Consider the following 21,712-nt stretch of genomic DNA (forward strand, 5'->3'; position numbering starts at 1 on the left):
TCTGAGAGAAGCGATGAGTAAGCAACCTTAATGTCAATTTTGTTTTTTGTTCTTTTATTGTCATTGCATTAAGGCCCAAAGATAAATAGTCTAATGTTTTCTTGAATGTTCATTTCTAACTATTCTTCAAATCTTTGTTCACTTTCCTTATAGTAGGTTGCTTAGTTAGACAACGATATGGTGAAAATGGAACAAAACAAACCAAAAATTGCATAAAAGCAGTCCAACCATGACATTTATTTACAATTGCAGCTATCAATATATACAGTACACCAGTTCACATATACTTTATATGGGCCATCTGTACATTTTCACTTTTTATCTCCACATTTTTGGCCCATTCATGGTTTCTATACAAATTTATTACTGTACAAAGAGCCATTTCAAACTGATAAACAATCAGAATAAAGAATTTTTCTACATGCATTCTGGGACGGAGCCATAAGACATGAGAAAGTGTCGTGCAGCTCCTTTGAGAAGGTTGTACTGGCAGAATCCCATTCTATTCCGGCCGAAACCTTATCAGATTAGGGAGTGCATCTGACTGAAGATTCTTGATATCAGATGCAGTGACCTTACAGGACTCCAAGGAAAGTGAGCGTAAATTCTTCAAAGGCTTCAAATACTGCAAACCCTCACGGGTTATGCAAGAATTTGAAACATTTAAAGACACCAACGCAGTCAGCCCTACATTTAAAAAAGTAAGATGTGACAGTTAAAAATAAAAATCTATATTTAATCCTAACTGAAATTATGTTTTTGATTGGTAAGTTACACAAGCACCAAATATGTCTTGAACCCATGACCTCACCTCTCACAGGTCCAATGACCATGGTTTTCGAGCTACCACACAAAGTCAAATGTATTAATATATATACCCTACATTTGGGTACAATGTGATAAATATTTCAGAATAGTAAAGATGATGCAGTTTAGGGCTTTTTGCTATGAACATAGGTCGGGCTGAACCACATTAATTCTCTTTCTTTTTGTTCTTTCTACAATTTTTGTCACTCACAATCCCAACAACATTTCTAATAGACCTAAATTCCAAATATAACTTTTGCCTGCTTTTACACACACAAACTCAGTTATACAAATGCCAGGACCAGCCAAGTGGGATTTAAAATGGAGAAACAAACATAGGTTAGACCACACAACCAGCAGCCTTAATCACACCTGGCTCCATTAATACCACTAGTATACCAAGATAATTATATTCAAGAGAGCTACTGCAGAAACACAAATTAGTGAAGAGAGACAGAAGATACCAGAAGCCAATTCCAATGTTTTATCTGTCAGGTTGTAGTTTTGTGACAGATTTAGCAGTGTCAGGGAGGCAAGATCTTTGATATTCTTCACACCAGCATCAGTTAATCCTCCACCACACATTTCAAGGGATTGGAGATTCTTAAAGTCTGTTTGGTATGAAAACACATAGGAGTAAGACAATATAGTGTGACAAGATCATTTGCATCAACAAGTCAAATATATGCAAATATGAGGTTTACATGTAGAATTAAATTGCACCTGTATTTGACCATCCCTTACATTTTTGGATAGTATATAATAAATGAAATTAGAACACTTTAAATCTAAGCTGAAGTTGTGAACCCTTGGTAGGCACTGATATGTATATGAGTCATGACATTGGGGTTTGTCTTTATTCGCATTAAATTATATTAGAGACCTTAAATTTGAGTTCATTTTCTCAGGGTTTTCTAATCACACTTAAATAAACATAAACAAATTCATCACCAAATAAGTTAAGCAAATCACAAACCATAAGCGCTCCTCATACTCCCAAAGGATTTAGAACCAACATTTGGAAATGCCCAAGGTAAAATATTTGAAATTGTCGGAGAGAACAAAAAAGCAATACAAGCTCGTAAAAGAAACAAAGGATGGTGAACTAGGATACACAAGCCCTAAATATTGGAAACTACCTTTGATCAGTGGATTCATACACAGAATCCTGCTAAATTAGTAGATTTGATCAGGCAGAAGCAGATTCATCCATTTTGCCAAGCTTTTGAAAGAGAATTTTATTTTGTGAGCATGGAGATTTGAACCTAGAACCTAAATTTCACCCGTTAGAAAACCAGAACCATTTTAGTTTACATTTTCATCTTATAAGAATTTTGAGTTGATTGTCATATTTACCAATGCTAACAGACTAAGGCACTCTAATTAATATCTTCCTCTCATTAAAAGCACTGGTGGTTTGGAATCATGTCATTGAAGAAGTTCTAAAATTAGCATACAAAATACACAAAGATGGGGGTTCACAAAGCAATTACTAGGATTAAAATCTTTCACATTGCAAACCATAAAAGAAACTAAAAATCTCATGCAGAGACAATCCTACGAAAATTCCAGAGAAAAAGGAAAGCACATATTTCTCACACGAACAGTATAAGGCAGCTTAGGTATCTAAGCATGAAACATGCACACAAACACACACACACACACATGTCAGAACTCTAGAACTTTCAACATACATTGCAAACATTTTGTTCCAGAGTCAGAAATGCGAGCACCAAAAAGATCCAGATGAGTCAAGCCAGTAAGACCTGCAAGGCAAAAACAGCAAAATTCATTGGCTTTGATATATCTGTAAGAGCATATTACAATGCAATATGCTATTTAGGTGAAGCCATAATAACTCACAAAGCGGAAATAGACTAACTATTATTCTCTTTAAAATTAGTGAAGTTGTTTTTATGAGTTGCACTTTGTCAATTTTATATAATGCAGTATAAACTGAAAAAATAGCTGTTTTGCCAGTTCAAAAAAATCTCCTTTTTTTTTTTTTTTTTTTTTTTTTACAGATACGGACCTTTAAATTTAAAAAGTGACATGGCCCTGCTTAACTGCTACAAATAAACCACAAGGCCATCAGAGTAGACCAATAAAACCAAGCACATGACCACCTGAATATTGCATACTTCATGACCCAAAAAGTCAAAGACACTAACGATCAGGGGCTTAACCTGTCTAGAAGAATCCATGAGTATCCCACATGCAAATATAATAATTTTAATGACACGAGTCATGGAAGCGTATTCTACAAAATACAAACTACAATTTCTAAAACCCATGGGTCCACCCATCTTTGGATTTTTTTTTTAGACAGTCCCAATCCCAGATAAGGGAAAAAACTCAGTTAGCACTTCGCAGCCAGTTTAAATATTCACTCAATTTTCTAAAATCGGCATAGATATGAACATAGTAACATACACCTTGCCAAAAACATAACTACATATGTTTCAATTAACAGAACTTAATGCACTAGATTCCCAGAATGAATCCACAATGTAGTTAGCTATTGAAATGCTGTACTTAGAGAAACAGTACACCTGAAAACTCAAGAAAAATGCTTACTTGTAAGAGCTGCAAGTCCAGCATCAGTAATTTGGCGAGCATCCAAATTAAGTGATTTAAGAGATGTCAATCCAGATAACTTTTTCAAACTATTGTCATTTACTAAGGTAAATGACAGATTCAAATTCTCCAGATTAGTTAAACCTGGATGAAAGATAAGAATATAGATTAAAGCAAGCAGCTAACAATTACGTATAATACTTGGCAATTACCATAATATAAAAATTATTGTCAACTAAAAATTATTAACATACTCAAAAAATAAAGCTCAAATTCATTAGAATAACAACTCATTGCCTCATTTCAAGCAATACAAAATTCACAACCATAAACAGCAAGATATTTCATCTTTCTTAAACGGGTAAATCATATATTACCAATTACCCCCTGTAGTTAACCCCTCCATGACTTTTCGAAAGTGTGACTAAACCTCCCTGAGGTTTGGAACAAATTGAAATTGTGTGGGTTCTAACCAGCTTAATAGATTTCGCACACGTGAGAGGCATATGTTAAATTTCTGTGTCAAAATAGTTGGGAAATCTTTCCCCCTCCTAAAGCAGTTTGACGAAAATGCTCGTAGTGGAGCACTCAATCTCCGTATTTCAAGCATTAGCCAGTTGAACTGTGTCCAGACCTAGCACATATTCTCTGGCCTCTTCCAACATCCTCTTGCCACAAGCCAAGCTGTAAAGAAGCATTGCTTTTATTCGCTTAGGGTGTCACATGCAGTTTATGTATGCGATTGCCTTAATGAACCTGATGCTTTTTATGTGAAATACTATTATAAGAAGCTATGCAAATTTCAACAACCCGTGTAGTGATTTAGGATTTTAATATGGTTGAAAAATGGGTTATGCCAAATCATTATATGATTCCACCTTTGGTGAAGGTGCGCGCAGAAATCAGGTCATTGAGAGGAGGAAAGACTCCTGCCTGGGTGGAGCAATTCGGGATTGAGTTAGATTTGCTTGTGTGGAACATTGATTCATATGTACTCAATTTGAGGGTGGATTGGGGATGCATGGGTGGTTTTTGATGCAGAGCCTGAGCAAGATTTGATGAGTTAGAAACTTGGAATATGATGCTTGATGGTGAATATGCAGTATCACAAGTGCCTTTCACGAGTGCAAAATCTGTTGAGTTGTACAGAAACCTAATGATTTCAATTTAGTCTAAAGTTCGAGAGGTTTAGTTGATGCCAGGGGAGTAAATTGAAAAAGAGGTTTAACCACAGGAAAGTAACCTATAATTTACCCTTCTTAAAATGAAAAGTTACAGTTAGCAGCTGGAAGGAAACGAAAAACAAGGTGCATCTCCTTCTGGTGACAATTTTGAATAATAGAGTACAAATGAGATTAACAAAGTAAGTTCTTCAACACGTAACATAAAAAGCTTTTGAGTTTCTCCAAGAAAAGACGAGAATTCTAAATTACCAAGGGTAAGACAACTGCTATCAGTCATTTGAGTAACAAATTTATTACAATTCTTCTTTTTTTTCTTTTTTTCCTTTTTGTCATCAAAATAGAAATCCATGTTACAAAAACAAAATATTTAGGTAATAACAAAAATAACCACAACAGTTTAACTTATTATTTTGATTTCATTTATCCCTTGTCAAAAGAAATCAACAACACATGCAAATTGTACTTTCCATATATAATAATGCTATGCATTTTCAGAAAACATGATTTTAAGCGAAGGAATTGAACAATTACGGTAGGACACACCAAAAGTAAATCCCTTTCTTTCAAACAGTCAACATGCATATCATATTTATAGAATGATATCATCAAACAGATGAGAGGAGATATGAAAACCGGCATGAAATAAAAGAATATACATGGTTAAAAGAACTCCATATTTTTATTGTTGAAATATATGTACTTTGATAGTTCGTGGGAACCTTATGTAATGAAACAGTTATAAGGAACTCAATTCATAGATGGAATCAATGGATACATAGCTTGAACTGAAGATGCAGCATATTCACAAGCTAGTAAATCAGTTTGAAACCAGTCATATGATGGAAAAGCAAGATTGAAGTAGGGTAGAATCCTAACCTGAGAGATGACGAAGCCCATTACTTGCTACTTCAGTATCTGACAATTCCAAAGTCTTCAAGAGTGTAAGGCCTGAATAGATAAATCACAATATAAAGCCATACTCAAATTTCATAGAAAATTGGTATTTCATATCCTTATGAATTGAAATTACATGGATATATCCATTAACTAAGGTCTTATGTTCAAATCCAGATGCATTGAGAATCATGTTAGATTGCTAGAAGGACCAATAGTTAAAAAATATACTACATTACACAATTTAAACCTAAAGATAATTCATAATGTGCAACATCAAATGTCTTTTTCACAAAACCTAAATCATGCGTCAACCATAATAGATTTCTAACATAAGAGATGGAAAATTAATGGCCACAGATCAGATATTAACCAAGATAGTAGGCCAAGTTAAAATTAATTCCAAGTATAGAATGAACCTCCTATTGAGTTGACCAATGCATGCATAATAAAGATAAAGACCTGGAATGTTAAATAACCGATTTTTCTTTCACAGTTGTCCTAGGATTCCCAGTTCTCTCTAAACATCAGAAAATAAATGGAGGTTTACATATCTTAGAAGAACTATCAACAATATGCCCTTTGTTCCCCTTCTGGGTCCTGTGAGGCAATTTTCTTCCAGATTTTCATTACAGAGTGTAAAATTCCATTAAGTGAATATTCTGCAATTTAACTCAGAATAAAACAACAGCTACCCCAGTGACTTGTCTTTTTTTTTTTTTTTTTTTTTTAAACAAATTGAAATTTGTTAGAAATGAGGAAAAACTGGACTGTCATCAACAAGTTCTCCTGTATATTTCCATCACAAATCAATCATGGCTAGGTCCCCCCAGGTTTGGATGAAAATTTGAAATTCGTTCAAAATGACAAAATTTAAATTAATGAGAATTTCAAGTGCATCAATTTATACTCCAATTGTTTGAATGAGTATCTTTAAGTTAGGAAAGAGTATTATAGTAGTTACAAAGATGATAGCAATAACTTGGCATTAAGTCTAGTAATTCAGGATGGTGGCAGCAGCGGGTGGCAATAGCAGCAGTTGGTGGCAGTCATGGCTGTGGCAGTGGCATTTGCACTTGGGGTGGTGCTAGCAACAGCAACAAATGTTGGTGGTAGTGATGGTGGCAACAACGTTGGTGATCACAATGTGAAGAATAATGATTGGGAATGGTGATGTTGGTAAAATTTGTACAATGACACCCTTCACAATGGAATCTGAATTTGGGATTTGAATGCTTAAAATCCCAAATTCAAAACTTAATTTTTTAAACAGCTCTCTTGCTAATCCAAACAAGGATATCAATATTTAGATAGAGGAGAAACCATTATAGGATAGTATAAAGACAGAAGAAAAAAAGACTATCTGTGTGACACATTCATAAGCTCCTTCTGATAAGTTGACAATCAACCCAAAATTGAGGCTGATCCTCATGAAGCATGTGATCAGATAGGCCAAATGCATTTAACCACACAATTCATGAATGCCATTTCTCACTAAACTACTTTTTCCAGAAGATAATATGAAACAAAAGAGAGAAGATATTAAATCACACACAGAGAAGATATTAAAATGAATTAGTGAAACATAATAATAAACCTGTCAGATTAGCAAGTCCTTCATCACCTATCCCACAGGAATCCAAGTTCAAACTTTCCAAATTCGTTAAACCTGCAAAGAAGCAATAACACACAAAGAGAACTAGTTTAAAGCCACTCCCTAAAAATTCAGGAAGAAATATCAAAGGCAGCATAAAAATAGGCCAGTCAGACAATAAAATTTATAGGTAAGAAATATCTAAAATGACAAAACTCAATACTTGCAAATTAGAAAAATTAAGTAACAATTATCTCATCATATGTGGTGTTTGACCAAAAAAGCAGCTATTATTTTTTATCCAAGCTTCGAACAATTCATTTCAAAACTGCCTTTATCATTTGGACATCCCATTGTAAAAGAAAATTAAACTACTAGAATTTTACAAAGGAAAAAACAGAAAATCCAACACAACCCAGGCTAGTTCTTTACTCCAAAAAGGTTTTAAGTATTTCTTTTTCAAACAACCATCACCAACAGATCAAGAGTTCTTCATCCACAATATTTCATTATAAATGAAAATGTAGTGTTCTAGGTCATATTAGTCAAGGTTGCAAAGAGCTCCCATGTCCTTTCATTACTGAGTGAGGAAAAGAATGAAAAGGTCAAAACTAAGTAACAAGTTAACACAAAAACTTGCTCAGACTGAGCTCACGTGCTCTTTGGATATGTTACATTGGCAAATAGAAAGGAAAAGGTCAAACATTCTGCTAGGATAAAGAAAGGAGTGGGTGGAGAGTAACAGAGAGAACCTTTAAGATGCACCAAACAGGCGTCAGTAATATTGTTGAATCCCAAGCTCAATACCTTCAAGTTTTTATTCCCTGTAGCAATGCAGTAGACACAAGATTAATAGCCATGCAACAGTTATAAAGATAAGAATAAGAATTTTCTTATTATGATGCATTACATCATCCACAAGGCCATATCCAATATGGCATCAATAACCTAAGGCCCCTCACCAGAAAATTTCTCCCATCCATCATCATTTAGATCACATCTGTTAAGGTTTAAGACGGCCAGGGCAACCAGAGCTGCACCCCAAAAAAACGAAACAAAACAAAATTAATAATAATAATAAATACACACATTCAAAGAACTCAAAAACTATGGCCTGTTAAAAAAAGAAAAGTGATTTCCCAACATATCATATAATTTGTGGACATGGACCCAAGTATCATGAATTGTGCCGAATATAGAAGCTATTAGAAATCTAGGGTTAGGGACATGGCCGTATATTTGATATACATATCATGTACATACAGATATACACATACATATATAGATGCACGAATTCATGTATACAAGCATAGATGCATACATGTGTATACCTGTTTGCATGAAAAGTTCTATGAATAGTAAAGCAATTATAAAAATAACAACTTTGTGTAGTTTTGTTGACAAATATGCATAAACACACCTATAATGCTACACATTTCTTATGTGAAAGAGGTTGAATCTCATATAAGTCTCCATGATAGAGTCATTCTGATAGACAATAACAAATAGGAGTGTCTTATATATCATAAATATTACCCACAAGGATGGATAACATTTTTCATCATTTATTGTCTAAAAATATTATAGACATTGTTAAAAACGAGAATATAATAAAATAGAGAAGCAGAAGCAAGAAAGAGAGAAGAAACATAAGGGATTACATGGTTCGGCCAACAGCCTACATCCTCACAATAAAGCCCAAGCGGCTACATTTTTACTGTATACTCAAGTCTACTATTAGAGTGAACCCTAACAGGGTATATATAGAAACTAGAAGCTAGGGTTTGCTCAATATGGGCTTACAACATAACAGGGCCTGCCTCTTGGGCCATTGCATCAACATAAACCCAATACTTAGCAGGCATAATTTTGGTACTAGTCGCTGCAAATATTTGCAATTTTGCATTAATAACCCATGCAACAAGTTTTTGAAAGGCAGTCTCTGACAGACACTAAAATGACAGACACACATGACAGACACACATGCCATATTTGCTGCTTCAATGGGAAAATATCCTAAAGCTTGGAGTTTCATGAATTTCATTTCTCTGCATGATTTTGATACAGATCCTGATTAATATCAATCTCCAGATATACAATAAATAACACGAACTGAGTTCCAAAAAAACATCATATTACTTTCCAAGAAATAGCCGGAGGCTTTTTCATAATAATAATAATAACGAATGCTATTGGAAGGATCATTAGCAAGCACAAGACCAAAGAGAAAACAAACCTGAAATAGATTCCAAACATGCATTAGTAATATTGCATCCCTCCAAGTTCAACATTGTAAGGTTGTGCAAACCTGCCATAAACAAATGAAGATTCAGCAACTGCTGCATCAAGTGTCTGAAAGAGAACTAAACAGGACAGAAATAATCCAACAAATAGATGCCATAAACAAAACTTCTAATCCACTAAAATGATAAAAACAAAACAAACAAAAAACTGTCACACATTCCAGAATGAAGGGGCCTAAAAGAGTATTTTAATTACTTGTGACCAAGATATGCAAGACCAATTCAGTTCAAAACTAAGCAGTAAAGTATTCTAATAAATTACTTAAGATATAGTTGCAAAGAAATTAGGGGCCCGTTTGGTACGTGTGTTTAAACAACCGTTTTTAGTTTTTTTGAAAATACGTGTGGGTGAAAAAGTGTGTGAAAATAAGTGTAATGTTGTTTAAAAACTAAAAACATGTGTTTAAAAACATGTACCAAACGGGCTCATAAATGGAAAGGACCATAGATGAAGAGCATAGGAATAAAAAAGTATTCTAAAGTACAATGGAAGTATGTAAAACCCCTCATAGATATGACATTATCAGATAGTCCCGCTTTTAAGACAAGAAAAGAGGATTAGTTTATTCTTCAGAAATAAAATATTGCTGTTTGGGTTTTCCTCATGAGTTTAAGGAGTTAATAGTAGATTAATATCTCACGCTTAATGTTGTCATAGTGTGCAGGTAGAATCACTCATGCTCCTTTTGGTGTATTCCGGAAAGCTAGGAATTATAACATCTTCCAAGACAATGAACTCTCTTCCTTGGCTTTGAAAATATCTTGAAATCCTTTGTTGCTGGGTTGTCTATGTCATGGTGATTTTAAAATATCCAATTGCATTTGTTAAGCTAGTTGTCGGTAGTGTTTTCCATTTGCTGGTTTTCATACTCTCTCATTGCATGCTTCCCTTATCTCTAAGGTTTACCCATTCTCTCTTTAGTATAATATTAATTATTAAGGGAAAATTAAATAAAACAGGAGAAGCGGTTATTTAAGGTTGTACTACAATATTACAGGTTCTTCAGAGTTGGTTTTCCTCTCACACACACACAAAAACACTGCAGTAGCTCCAGTGTACATAGGATCCCCTTCTCTCATACAAGTTCATATGATAACTGATAAAGAAAATATTATATGGGAGGGGACAATGCAGTAATTGTATATTTAAAAAAACAAAGTACAAAAACAACAAACTGGAGAGTACCTTTTAAATAAGAAACTCCAACATCAGTAATATTACTGCTGAAAGCCTGTAACTCCTTAAGGCTAGTGATCCCTGACACATGAGGAGAACAAGAGTCTAGATAAGTTGACTCAAACCCAACTATTTTGTAAAGAAGTGAATATTTTGATTGCTTAGATCTAGCATGTCCTGTTAAGTTGATGCATTCTAATTATACGAAAACTAAAGTTAAGGAATCAGTGATACTCCAGTGAAAAAATTCATGCACCAAGCATGTGTGCACTCAAGAGAAAATACATGGTTGACACTCCTCACATCAACAGGAGGGAGGGAAAATATAACAACAATATAATCCAAACATATCATAATAAAACCAAAAGGCCTCGTAACACGGAAAGTACTGAAATATGAATGTGGATCAGTCGACAATGAATCTACAATACAATTAAATTAATTTAGATCAGATCTTTGAAGTAACGGACCTTATGGATTAGTTAATAAGGATAAGTAAAAATTATCTCAAACAGAAATTAAGACTCAAAGATTAGCACTCCATTAAGAAAAAGTTGGAAATTCAATTTACCTTTTTTTGTTCTTCAATTATTGTCTACAAAAGTTTGAATCAACAAAAGACAACCACTTTTCTCAAAATCTCCTTGGACATATAATTTTAGAACTATAAACATCAAATAACTCATGTTTTGGGCATCCAATAAACACACATTGGAAATTTGGTGGAGAACTACCGTGTTTCTGTCATTTTAACATAGTGGTATAATTGTAAATAAAAAACACAGTAATTTGTGGCTGCAATTACCAGATATAGCCTTCAGGTCCAAATCTGTAACGCATTTACAACATCTAATATTCAGAGACTTAAGCTTCAATAAACCTGCAAGAGAAGATTTAAAATAAAAAATAAAAAAGTAAAACACAAAATAACTGTATATATATATATATGCGGGGTTGACTAAGGATCTTCAACAAATTAGTTAGGGTCAACCACATGTATTCTTTTCCTCCATTCTATTCTATCTGAAGTTATCATCTCCGTTAGGTGAAATATTAGTCTAAAATTGCAAAATCCACTAGTTCACATAGCAGGCCCATGAGTGAGAAATCATATTTACATAGCTTTCTGCCACTTGGTGCTAAAATTGAGTCTTATCACACTGCAAGATAGATGCAGCATAACTGAATCAGCTTTCCCACTCCCCAATCTCTCTTCCCTATCCAACATATATAAAATTCATAAAAAGGGCTCCAAATTTCCCAAGTTATTTAAAAGATATACAATGTGAAGGTATCTAATCATACATGTACTTACATGTAAACCTACTAAAAGTGGAGGAGCTAAGCAACAGAAGGACATGACAACAGTATTGAGATGTAAATCTGACGCAGGACAACCAGAACGAAAACTAAACAATAGAAAAATAAAGAGATATGACCTAGGAGTCAGCACCTAAGCCTTGCTTGGAGTCAGCACCAAGCGGGGAAACCACTAGGAGTCAGCACCTAGGGTAGACCTGGAGTCAGCACCAGACCAAAAAAAGACCAAATGGCCATTTTTTTCATTCATCAAAATATCAACTATCTCCTCAAGGAGTACAATAAGTTGCTTATAAAGGATTGCTAAACCCTAGTTCTAATTGGCTAGGAAACCCTAATTGCCTTATTACAAAAATAACCTTACTTCTAAATTAAAATACTAAAAGCTCAATAACTAAAAGCCCAATAACTAAAAGCCCAATAAACTAATAGGACCTAAAACATAAAAATACAATGGTCTTGCAAACATAAATAATACTAAATAATAATCTTCTTGTGTCTCCCTCATCATTCTCCTCTGGTTGGAGAAAACTCGACCTCGAGTTCTAAAGTATTGAAGGATTAGGATGCTGACAAGTAACACTTGCTTCAAATCTAGAATCACCTTAGGGAGCACAGGGAAAAGAAAAACCTTGAATTCCATCACATCAAACTCATTTGGAATAACAAAATCAATGTGTGGAATCAGTATAATCTCGTCTTGAACCTTATGAACCATAGGAAGCACTGCAGTTTTAACATCTTCGACTTCACCAAGATGTAGATCTTCAAGGACTGTGGAGGGTTGATTAGAAACACGTTCAACAACTTCAACTTTCACATCATGTGCACCCTCTAATGTAATACTCTCTTTAGGCGCCATCTTTTCACCTTGCTGCTCTTCAATAGATTCATTTCCCTGCACGCATGTTAAAGTAACACTTGTTGAGACATGTACGTTTGTGTCAACATTAGACTTTGGTGTTGCTGGAGGATTCTCAGCGACCAAGATATCATCATCAATGTTGTCTCCTATTGGGGCAGCAAGAAGTTCATTGTGATCTAATGTCCTTGGTTTCCCAATTGAATCGGATTGAGTCTTCTTGTGTTGAGCAATCATGTCTTGAATGTCTTTCATGAGCTTTACAGTTAATTCTGTCACTTCCCTGGTAGATATTTCCTTGGTAGATTGTTCAAAAGTGTGTTGAGGACATGAAATGGGATGAGAATGAGGATTCATCTTATTTGCTTCAACTTGAAGAGCACCACACTGAGATTGGGGTAGATACTTAGCTCGATAGTAAATTCATGGTGGAACCCACCATTCTTGTGAGAGGGGGACTACGCATTTATGGTACTCCGGGAGTATCTATTAATTTTCCATGGATTGGATGTCTATCATAGGAAGTCATTCTATTTTTCGGTTTGTGATTTGATGGATGCTTGTAATTTGTGTATTTGATTGTTTTGGTCACCTGCTGTATGCTTAGTTGACTCCATTTTATGACTTTGCATAAAATTTTCTTTACTTATTAAAAAAAAAAAAAAAAAACAAAAAACCAGAATCACACAGCCTTGTTTTTGTCACTTGTCACTTCAGTTTCAACTATCATCACTTGAATGATCTTTTGGACCAGTTTAACATTTCTAAAGATTGGGTTCTTTGTTTGGTTAATGAGGATAATCATTGTAACCTTGTTCTGTAGGTCTTTCAAACTTGACATCATTGAGTTTTAAAAAGTGTGATGCAATTACTGCTGAAGGAATGCGTGCCTTCTCCAACTTAATTAACTTGGAAAAGTTGGACTTGGAAAGGTGTTCAGGGATTCATGGTGGATTTTTTCATCTCAAAGGTAATTTTTTCCTGCTAGATGAAAATAAACTTCTCATCTTGTTCTCATAAGTAGACACCATCTTTTTTTTTTTTTTCTTCTTCTTCTTTCTCTCTCACCTTGTCCATGCTGAATGAAATTATTCTTTTTTGATGGCTATCTTATTATCAACAATAGAAACAAAAATTTTACGTGCCCACAAAAAAGGGGATAGGAACAAGAATTTTATTATATACAAGGGATTAAACTGATTTTGATGAGGGAGACACAAGAGATTATTATTTAGTATTATTTATGTTTGCAAGCCCATTGTATTTTTATGTTTTAGGTCCTATTAGTTTATTGGGCTTTTAGTTATTGGGCTTTTAGTTATTGTTTTAGTTTTAATTTAGAAGTAAGGTTATTTTTGTAATAAGGCAATTAGGGTTTCCTAGCCAATTAGAACTAGGGTTTAGCAATCCTTTATAAGCAACTTATTGTACTCCTTGAGGAGATAGTTGATATTTTGATGAATGAAAAAATGGCCTTTGGTCTTTTTTTGGTCTGGTGCTGACTCAGGTCTACCCTAGGTGCTGACTCCTAGTGGTTTTCCCGCTTGGTGCTGACTCCAAGCAAGGCTTAGGTGCTGACTCCTAGGTCATATCCCTTTATTTTTCTATTGTTTAGTTTTCGTTCTGGTTGTCCTGCGTCATATTTGGTATCAGAGCAAACACCGATCCGTTGAAGAATTACCGCAGGCTAGAATCAGGAAAAAAAAAAAAATCACATACCCAAAAAAAAAAAAAAGTTGCTGTCCTATAATTGTGCTACCCGTCAGAAGACTCTCATTGCAGAGATTTTTCTTTTCAGTTTTGAACCCACTCAATTGAGGGCCAAGCCCGTGACTATCAAGTGCAGTAAGTTAACCACTGACAAGGTGAGCTATGGTAATATCTGACGCACCTTATTTTGATGGTGATGATACTTATCCACGAGATTTTGTCAACTGGATAAATGGGATGGAGCAATTCTTTGAGCAAGCAAATTGGGCAGATAATAAAAAGGTTAGGTATGCCAAGTTGAAGTTAAGAGGTCACGCACAAAGGTTTTGGGAGAAGCTTGAATATTTCCGCATGTGGATTATGAACCTGCCATCAGTGTGTGGGAAGATATGAAAGAAAAGCTTTGTGATGAGTATTTGTCACCATACTATCGAGCTAAGTATCTNAAAGGACATTAGCTGACTTAAAACTTTTATTCTTTAAAACATTATTGGATTGGGGGAAATTACTGTGTACTCCTGGAGTACTATAAATGCGTATTCTTTCCTCTAACACGAATGGTGAGTCCCACTAATTAAATTCATGGTGGAACCCACCATTCCTGAGAGGGGGGACTACGCATTTATGGTACTCCGGGAGTACTATTAATTTTCCATGGATTGGATGTCTATCATAGGAAGTCATTCTATTTTTCGGTTTTGATTTGATGGATGCTTGTAATTTGTGTATTTGATTGTTTTGGTCACCTGCTGTATGCTTAGTTGACTCCATTTTATGACTTTGCATAAAATTTTCTTTATTATAAAAAAAAAAAAAAAAAAAAAAAACCAGAATCACACAGCTTTGTTTTGTCACTTGTCACTTCAGTTTCAACTATCATCACTTGAATGATCTTTTGGACCAGTTTAACATTTCTAAAGATTGGGTTCTTTGTTTGGTTAATGAGGATAATCATTGTAACCTTGTTCTGTAGGTCTTTCAAACTTGACATCATTGAGTTTTAAAAAGTGTGATGCAATTACTGCTGAAGGAATGCGTGCCTTCTCCAACTTAATTAACTTGGAAAAGTTGGACTTGGAAAGGTGTTCAGGGATTCATGGTGGATTTTTTCATCTCAAAGGTAATTTTTTCCTGCTAGATGAAAATAAACTTCTCCTCTTGTTCTCATAAGTAGACACCATCTTTTTTTTTTTTTTTTTTTCTTCTTCTCTTCTCTCTCTCCTTGTCCATGCTGAATGAAATTATTCTTTTTTGATGGCTATCTTAATCAACAATAGAAAAAAAAAATTTTACGTGCCCACAAAAAAGGGGATAGGAACAAGAATTTTATTATATCAAGGGATTAAACTGATTTACATCTCAATACTGTTGTCATGTCCGTCCTTTTAGAATCTTCAAAACACTGGCTGTTTCTCTCCCACCAAATGCACCACATCAAACAATGGGGGACAGCCATCCAGATAACAACATTACAAGGGTGACCAAAACATAACATGTATTGAATTGTAAGTCAGTGCCTCAAAGACATTAAAACTTCTTAAATAGAACCAACTGAAGCCAGCTTTCATCAGCTACTTGAATGCTACACCAATAGGGCAAGTATCAATTGCAGTTCATAATTGTATTTTTCCATTGGCAGGACAGCAACATGTCAATAACCGAAATAGAAAGAGTTTTTCTTTGATTACATAAAACTCATATTACCGAGTAGATACAAACTTATTTACAGTTGTCAGAAAGTGATTTCTCAAATTACATTTCTCAAAATATTTGAGTACAGTAACATGGCAATAACCGAAACAGAGTAATCAGTTCTCAAGGTGAAAAAAAAAATAAAAAATAAATAAAATAAATAAAAAAATAAAAGAGGAAAATTTCTTGAATTTTACTTTATACTCATGTTCTAATCCAGAAATTAAACCATCAATTCTGAATCTTAAAAGGCTGGGCCCACCAAAAAATTTAAAAAAAAAAAAATCTCAGTGGGATATTTCTAATGGTTTGTTCTACGTTTGGGTGCACTAAGTTCTATTTTGAACATAAAAGAACCATTTTCTCCAGGTACAAAACTGCACATTAAGTATAAAACTGATTTTGCTTTTGATAAAGTAGTGTTAAAAACATGAAACCACATCAGAGGGTACCATATCCATATGGCACATCAACCTCTGCAATAAACAGCATCTAAATAGTTGCACTAAAGAAACAGAGAAGATTACCACTAATGTGCTTAAGCCCATGTTCTGATAATTGGTCAGTGTAATTAAAAGCAAAGGTTTGTAGGTTTGGGCAATCTTTCAGGAGAGCCAATCCAGAATCTGTCACCTCAGAACCAGAAATATCAACAGAAAGTAAAGATGACCCTTGTGAAGAGATGAAATCCATCCAACTATCCTTGACTCCAGGATATTCACCCAAGAAAACATCCTGCCAATACAAGATAATGATCTAATAAACAACAAGCTGTAAAAGTGAAAAAAAACTTAAATAAATAAGCTCCATTTATACTTTAAGTTTGCTTAGCCACTAAAAAAATTATATTATAATTAATTTAAGCCATCATTTTGGGCATTACCTGGAGAGCACAATCTCGAAAAGCTTTGAGAGAAACATCAGTAAGACAACGGGAATGTATCAATTCGTTGAAGATCTGCTGACTTATATCCCTCGGAAGAATTGAAAATGAACTATATTTGTCAATGTCCTGTTTAAATTAGCATAAAACGATCAGGAAACAGTGATCCATGCACACAAACTCACACACTCAATGTCACATGCCAAACAAAGCAAGTATATGTACCTCACGTATTTTGTATATGCATAAGTCCATGAGGGAAGGGCATTTGCCCCGTCCTGGCTGACAATCTACAATGGGCCGAGAAAATGAATTTCCCAGCCATTTTGAGCTGGCAATTTTACAAAATCGTTCAGAGACCCCTCTACACCCACCATCTTCAATGACCAGTTGCTCTCTCTTCCTTGAACAAAATCCCCCCATCATATAATGATCTAGCAACAAACCAGTCTCACATAATGCCCCAAAAATTGATGGTATGCCCCATTTCAGAACAAATTTTTTTGGGCATGGACTCCACTTCAAACTGTAGGGGGAAAATTTTCATGATAAGCTATATAGAACATGTTGTAAACCCAGCATGAATGCCTAAGTAAAACGCAAAATTTTACCACATTGTTGCTCATGCATTGAAAGATTAAAATGGAATTGAGAGCATGCAACGCTAGCAAATATTAATCCATGCACATCATCTCTAAAAAATGGCAAAACCTTTAAAACCACTTGCAATTCGTTTGCCATAGCAATCTTCTTCAAGAATCAAAATATTTACTAGCCACTTCTTTTAAATAGCAGAATTTCAAAACAACCAAATAAATTGATCACCAAAATTTTTAAATAAAATTTTCAATTGGGTTATAGTTCAAATGAAATTAAAGTTTTTTGGTCAGCCATTTTTCTTTTTTTTTTTTCTTTTTATTATCTTTTACTCAATTTTTTTCTTACATAAATTTTCTTACCTTTTTATATTATTGATAACTCATATTAATAACTCAATCTAGATAAGTACATTTATTTCAAGTTTCAAACTGATATTCGGGGATCAATTAAAATAAATAAAAAACAACAAACAATTATATGAGTCATTTTTTTTAAATACAAAATAGAATTTCTGATCTAGCCTCGTCTAAGTATATATGTATAAAGTTTCCTCTGGAGACTTGATCCCGTCCCTTGCCCCCCACGCCCTACTACGGCACCAAGGATATGCTGTGGTTAACAATTATATGGGTCATAATCACAGATAAAAACAAATCAAACCATGGCATAACTGTTACAAAAGCAGAAACAATAATCAGAGGACTTTATCTCATAAAGAATAAAAATTATCACTTTGTCAGTGTACTTAGGCATAAACACAAATAAATTAAACCCAGTGAATTTTTCGTAAAGAAAAAAAAAAGAAGAATATACAAAAGGATTAGAAAAAAGTATAGCCTTTAAGACAAACAAACAAAAAAAAAAAAAAACACCCATCACATACATAGCTCATATTCTAAGCTTTGTCATAGAATCTCTGTCTAGTAACTAACAAAAACCCAGTTTTGGAATATTCAACTTTCTGATCACTCTGTTTCTCACTTTTGCAATAGTCACTCACTATATATATACAACAATTTTAGTACACGTTTTCTTTGTGTTTTGACAATCTTTTACAAAAAAATAAAGGACCCCATTAAGTCGACGAGAAAAATCTTCCTTTCTTATTAGTTTTTCTTCGACGGTTTTCTCGGGAACCAAACAGAGAGTGAAGAATCACGTGTGAGTGTGAGACTACGAAAATGATCGGTCATGATGAGTGAAAAAAAAAAAAAATCAAATTCTACACGCAGACCGAAAAAGAATGAAAAGATTTACCTTAACTCAGGGTTGAGTTCTTGGCCAATCAACTCGGTTATGAGAGAGAGAGAGAGAGAGAGAGAAAGTGAGAGTGAGAAAATGCAGGGGAGTTAGGCAAAGAAAGAAGAAGAGAGAGAGAGGAGCTGAGTCGGTACCACCTGATCTTTGCCACGTGGCAATTTGGCGCGGTTTGGCAAGACTTTTTTTGATGAGATAAGACAGAGGGGGCTGAAGGGACTAGAATGTGGGCCCAATCTTAGGTGCTCTCAGTCTCAGTCTCTGCTTTGAAAATTTAAAAATAGTATTTGTTCCTATTTAGCAATCCTTGACAGTTGACACTTTCTTTTATAGCACACTGTTTTATTTTTTTCTCTTTATTTTTTTCTTTTTTTATAAGTTTAACACTATTTGGATAGGAAGAAAATGAGAAAATACAAGTGGAGTCTATTCACACGCTAGAGGAATGATACATGCATTGAATGCATAGTATGCTTCATCAAAAGAAAGACATTTTAGATATATGTTGATATTGTTTTCCATAATGTCCATCTAGCATCTGGTACATGTTTTATTTGGGATTTTGGTTGGGGTAAAATCCAGTTAACAACATTGAAGTTGGGCTAAATATTCCTCAAAAATGACAAACTTTGGTTCCTAAATCAAACTTGGACCCTAAATTATTACTTATTTTTCTTATCTCTCTTATGATGATTAAGGACCAAGTTAGTTAGTTTTGAAAATGTTTGGACTTAGGTAACAGTAGCTCAAACTTTAAAAGTGTTAACTATATTTTACGCTTTTAATTTTTAACCTTGTTCGGTTAATGCTTGACACAAAAACTCAAAGCCTAACATAAAAAATAAAACATAAGACATAAAAATTGGGCATGTTTGATACATTGTAACAATGATTACAATGTAATGAGAATAAGTATTACAATAAGCTGTAATGGAATAATAATTCATATTCAACCATTTGGTGATAACACATGAATAATGTCATATTTAGTCAAATTTCCCAAAACACCCTTTTGAATTAACTTTTAACTTGTCATGACATCAAAGTAGATTTTTTTTTTTTTTGAAGAGAGTTTCAACCTATGGCGTCCACTCCTGATGATTCTTTTTATCATCAGACCAAGACATCAATCAGTTTTTGATGTAAGCGGAGGTTGAACTCCAAATCTTTTATTTAACCATCAGAGACTTTACCAGTTTAGTTAACTGGAACCCACGATATCAAAGTAGATATAAACAATAAGACAAATTGGAGTTTCACAATTCATAAATATCAAACTTAATAAATAAATAAAAAGAACGTGGCTTTAATCTCATGCTCACACCAGAGAATGAAAGCAATGCTGGGAATAATTGAGTATTTTATCCTTTTTTTTTATATTAGTTTAAAATGATAATTAATAGGAAAAAAAAAAATGAAAACTATCGATATAGAATTGAGTGTCTCTCTTGACAGCCAAAAAATAAAGTTGGGTCTCTTTCTTTTGGTACTGGAAAGAGGAACAGAAAAATTAAGACAAGAAATCTCATCAATTAAGAACAAAGCCAAGAAAGACTACCTAGTGCGTAGAGAATAAATGGTTACAAAAAAAATATTCTTATTTGCATGGGAGAGAGGGAGTGGCCACCGGTGGCTAGTCCACCCTTCATATTCTTATTCTCAACGAGTCCGGTGGCTAGTCCACCCTTCATATTCTTATTCTCAACGAGTCCAGTGGCACACTAGCCACCGGACACAAGCTCCACCATTCATATTATTACATTCAATGTGGCATTTACTTATAATAAAAAAAATTCTAAAAAATAAAAATAAATAAATAAAAGATAAACGCATTCAATGTATGTGAGAAAAGCTAAAAAGCAAGAAAAGAAAGTTGTATAATTAAATAATATAGAGACGTGCGTGTTTCAACTTTCAACTTAAGAGTTGATGTTCCTTCACACACACCCAAAAAAAAAAAAAAAAAAAAAAAAAAAATCAAATTCTACACGCAGACCGAAAAAGAATGAAAAGATTTACCTTAACTCAGAGTTGAGTTCTTGGCCAATCAACTCGGTTATGAGAGAGAGAGAGAGAGAGAGAGAGAAAGTGAGAGTGAGAAAATGCAGGGGAGTTAGGCAAAGAAAGAAGAAGAGAGAGAGAGGAGCTGAGTCGGTACCACCTGATCTTTGCCACGTGTCAATTTGGCGCGGTTAGGCATGACTTTTTTTTTGATGAGATAAGACAGAGGGGGCTGAAGGGACTAAAATGTGGGCCCAATCTTAGGTGCTCTCAGTCTCAGTCTCTGCTTTGAAAATTTAAAAATAGTATTTGTTCCTATTTAGCAATCCTTGACAGTTGACACTTTCTTTTATAGCACACTGTTTTATTTTTTTCTCTTTATTTTTTTCATTTTTTATAAGTTTAACACTATTTGTATAGGAAGAAAAGGAAAAAATATAAGTGGAGTCTACTCATACGCTAGAGGAATGATACATGCATTGAATACATAGTATGCTTCATCAAAAGAAAGACGTTTTAGATATATGTTGATATTGTTTTCCATAATGTCCATCTAGCATCTGGTACATGTTTTATTTGGGATTTTGGTTGGGGTAAAATCCAGTTAACAACATTGAAGTTGGGCTAAATATTCTTCAAAAATGACAAACTTTGGTTCCTAAATCAAACTTGAACCCTAAATTATTACTTATTTTTCTTATCTCTCTTATGCTGATTAAGGACCAAGTTAGTTAGTTTTGAAAATGTTTGGACTTAGGTAGCATTAGCTCAAACTTTAAAAGTGTTAACTGTATTTTACGCTTTTAATTTTTAACCTTGTTCGGTTAATGCTTGACACAAAAACTCAAAAC

At 34.1% G+C, this 21,712-nt stretch overlaps 1 protein-coding gene across 1 annotated transcript; it reads right to left on the reverse strand.

The window, feature by feature from the left end:
• Nucleotides 1–208: 208 nt before the first annotated feature.
• On the reverse strand, nt 209–20,996 carry LOC111986311 (uncharacterized). Its single transcript, XM_065759938.1, has 17 exons — nt 20,880–20,996; nt 17,229–17,529; nt 17,004–17,132; nt 16,616–16,855; nt 12,438–13,105; nt 11,655–11,753; nt 11,342–11,502; nt 10,546–10,617; nt 9,293–9,364; nt 8,019–8,090; nt 7,809–7,880; nt 7,060–7,131; nt 5,445–5,516; nt 3,385–3,528; nt 2,502–2,573; nt 1,272–1,418; nt 209–687 (listed from the first exon to the last, which is right to left on the reverse strand). The coding sequence occupies exons 2-17, from the start codon at nt 17,427–17,429 to the stop codon at nt 503–505; spliced, it is 2,478 nt and encodes an 825-aa protein (XP_065616010.1). The 5' UTR covers nt 17,430–17,529; nt 20,880–20,996; the 3' UTR covers nt 209–502.
• Between the last annotated feature and the right edge of the window lie 716 nt (nt 20,997–21,712).

This window comes from Quercus suber, unplaced genomic scaffold (genome assembly GCF_002906115.3).
Source record: "Quercus suber isolate HL8 unplaced genomic scaffold, Cork oak 2.0 scaffold_347, whole genome shotgun sequence".
Classification (NCBI taxonomy): Eukaryota; Viridiplantae; Streptophyta; class Magnoliopsida; order Fagales; family Fagaceae; genus Quercus; species Quercus suber.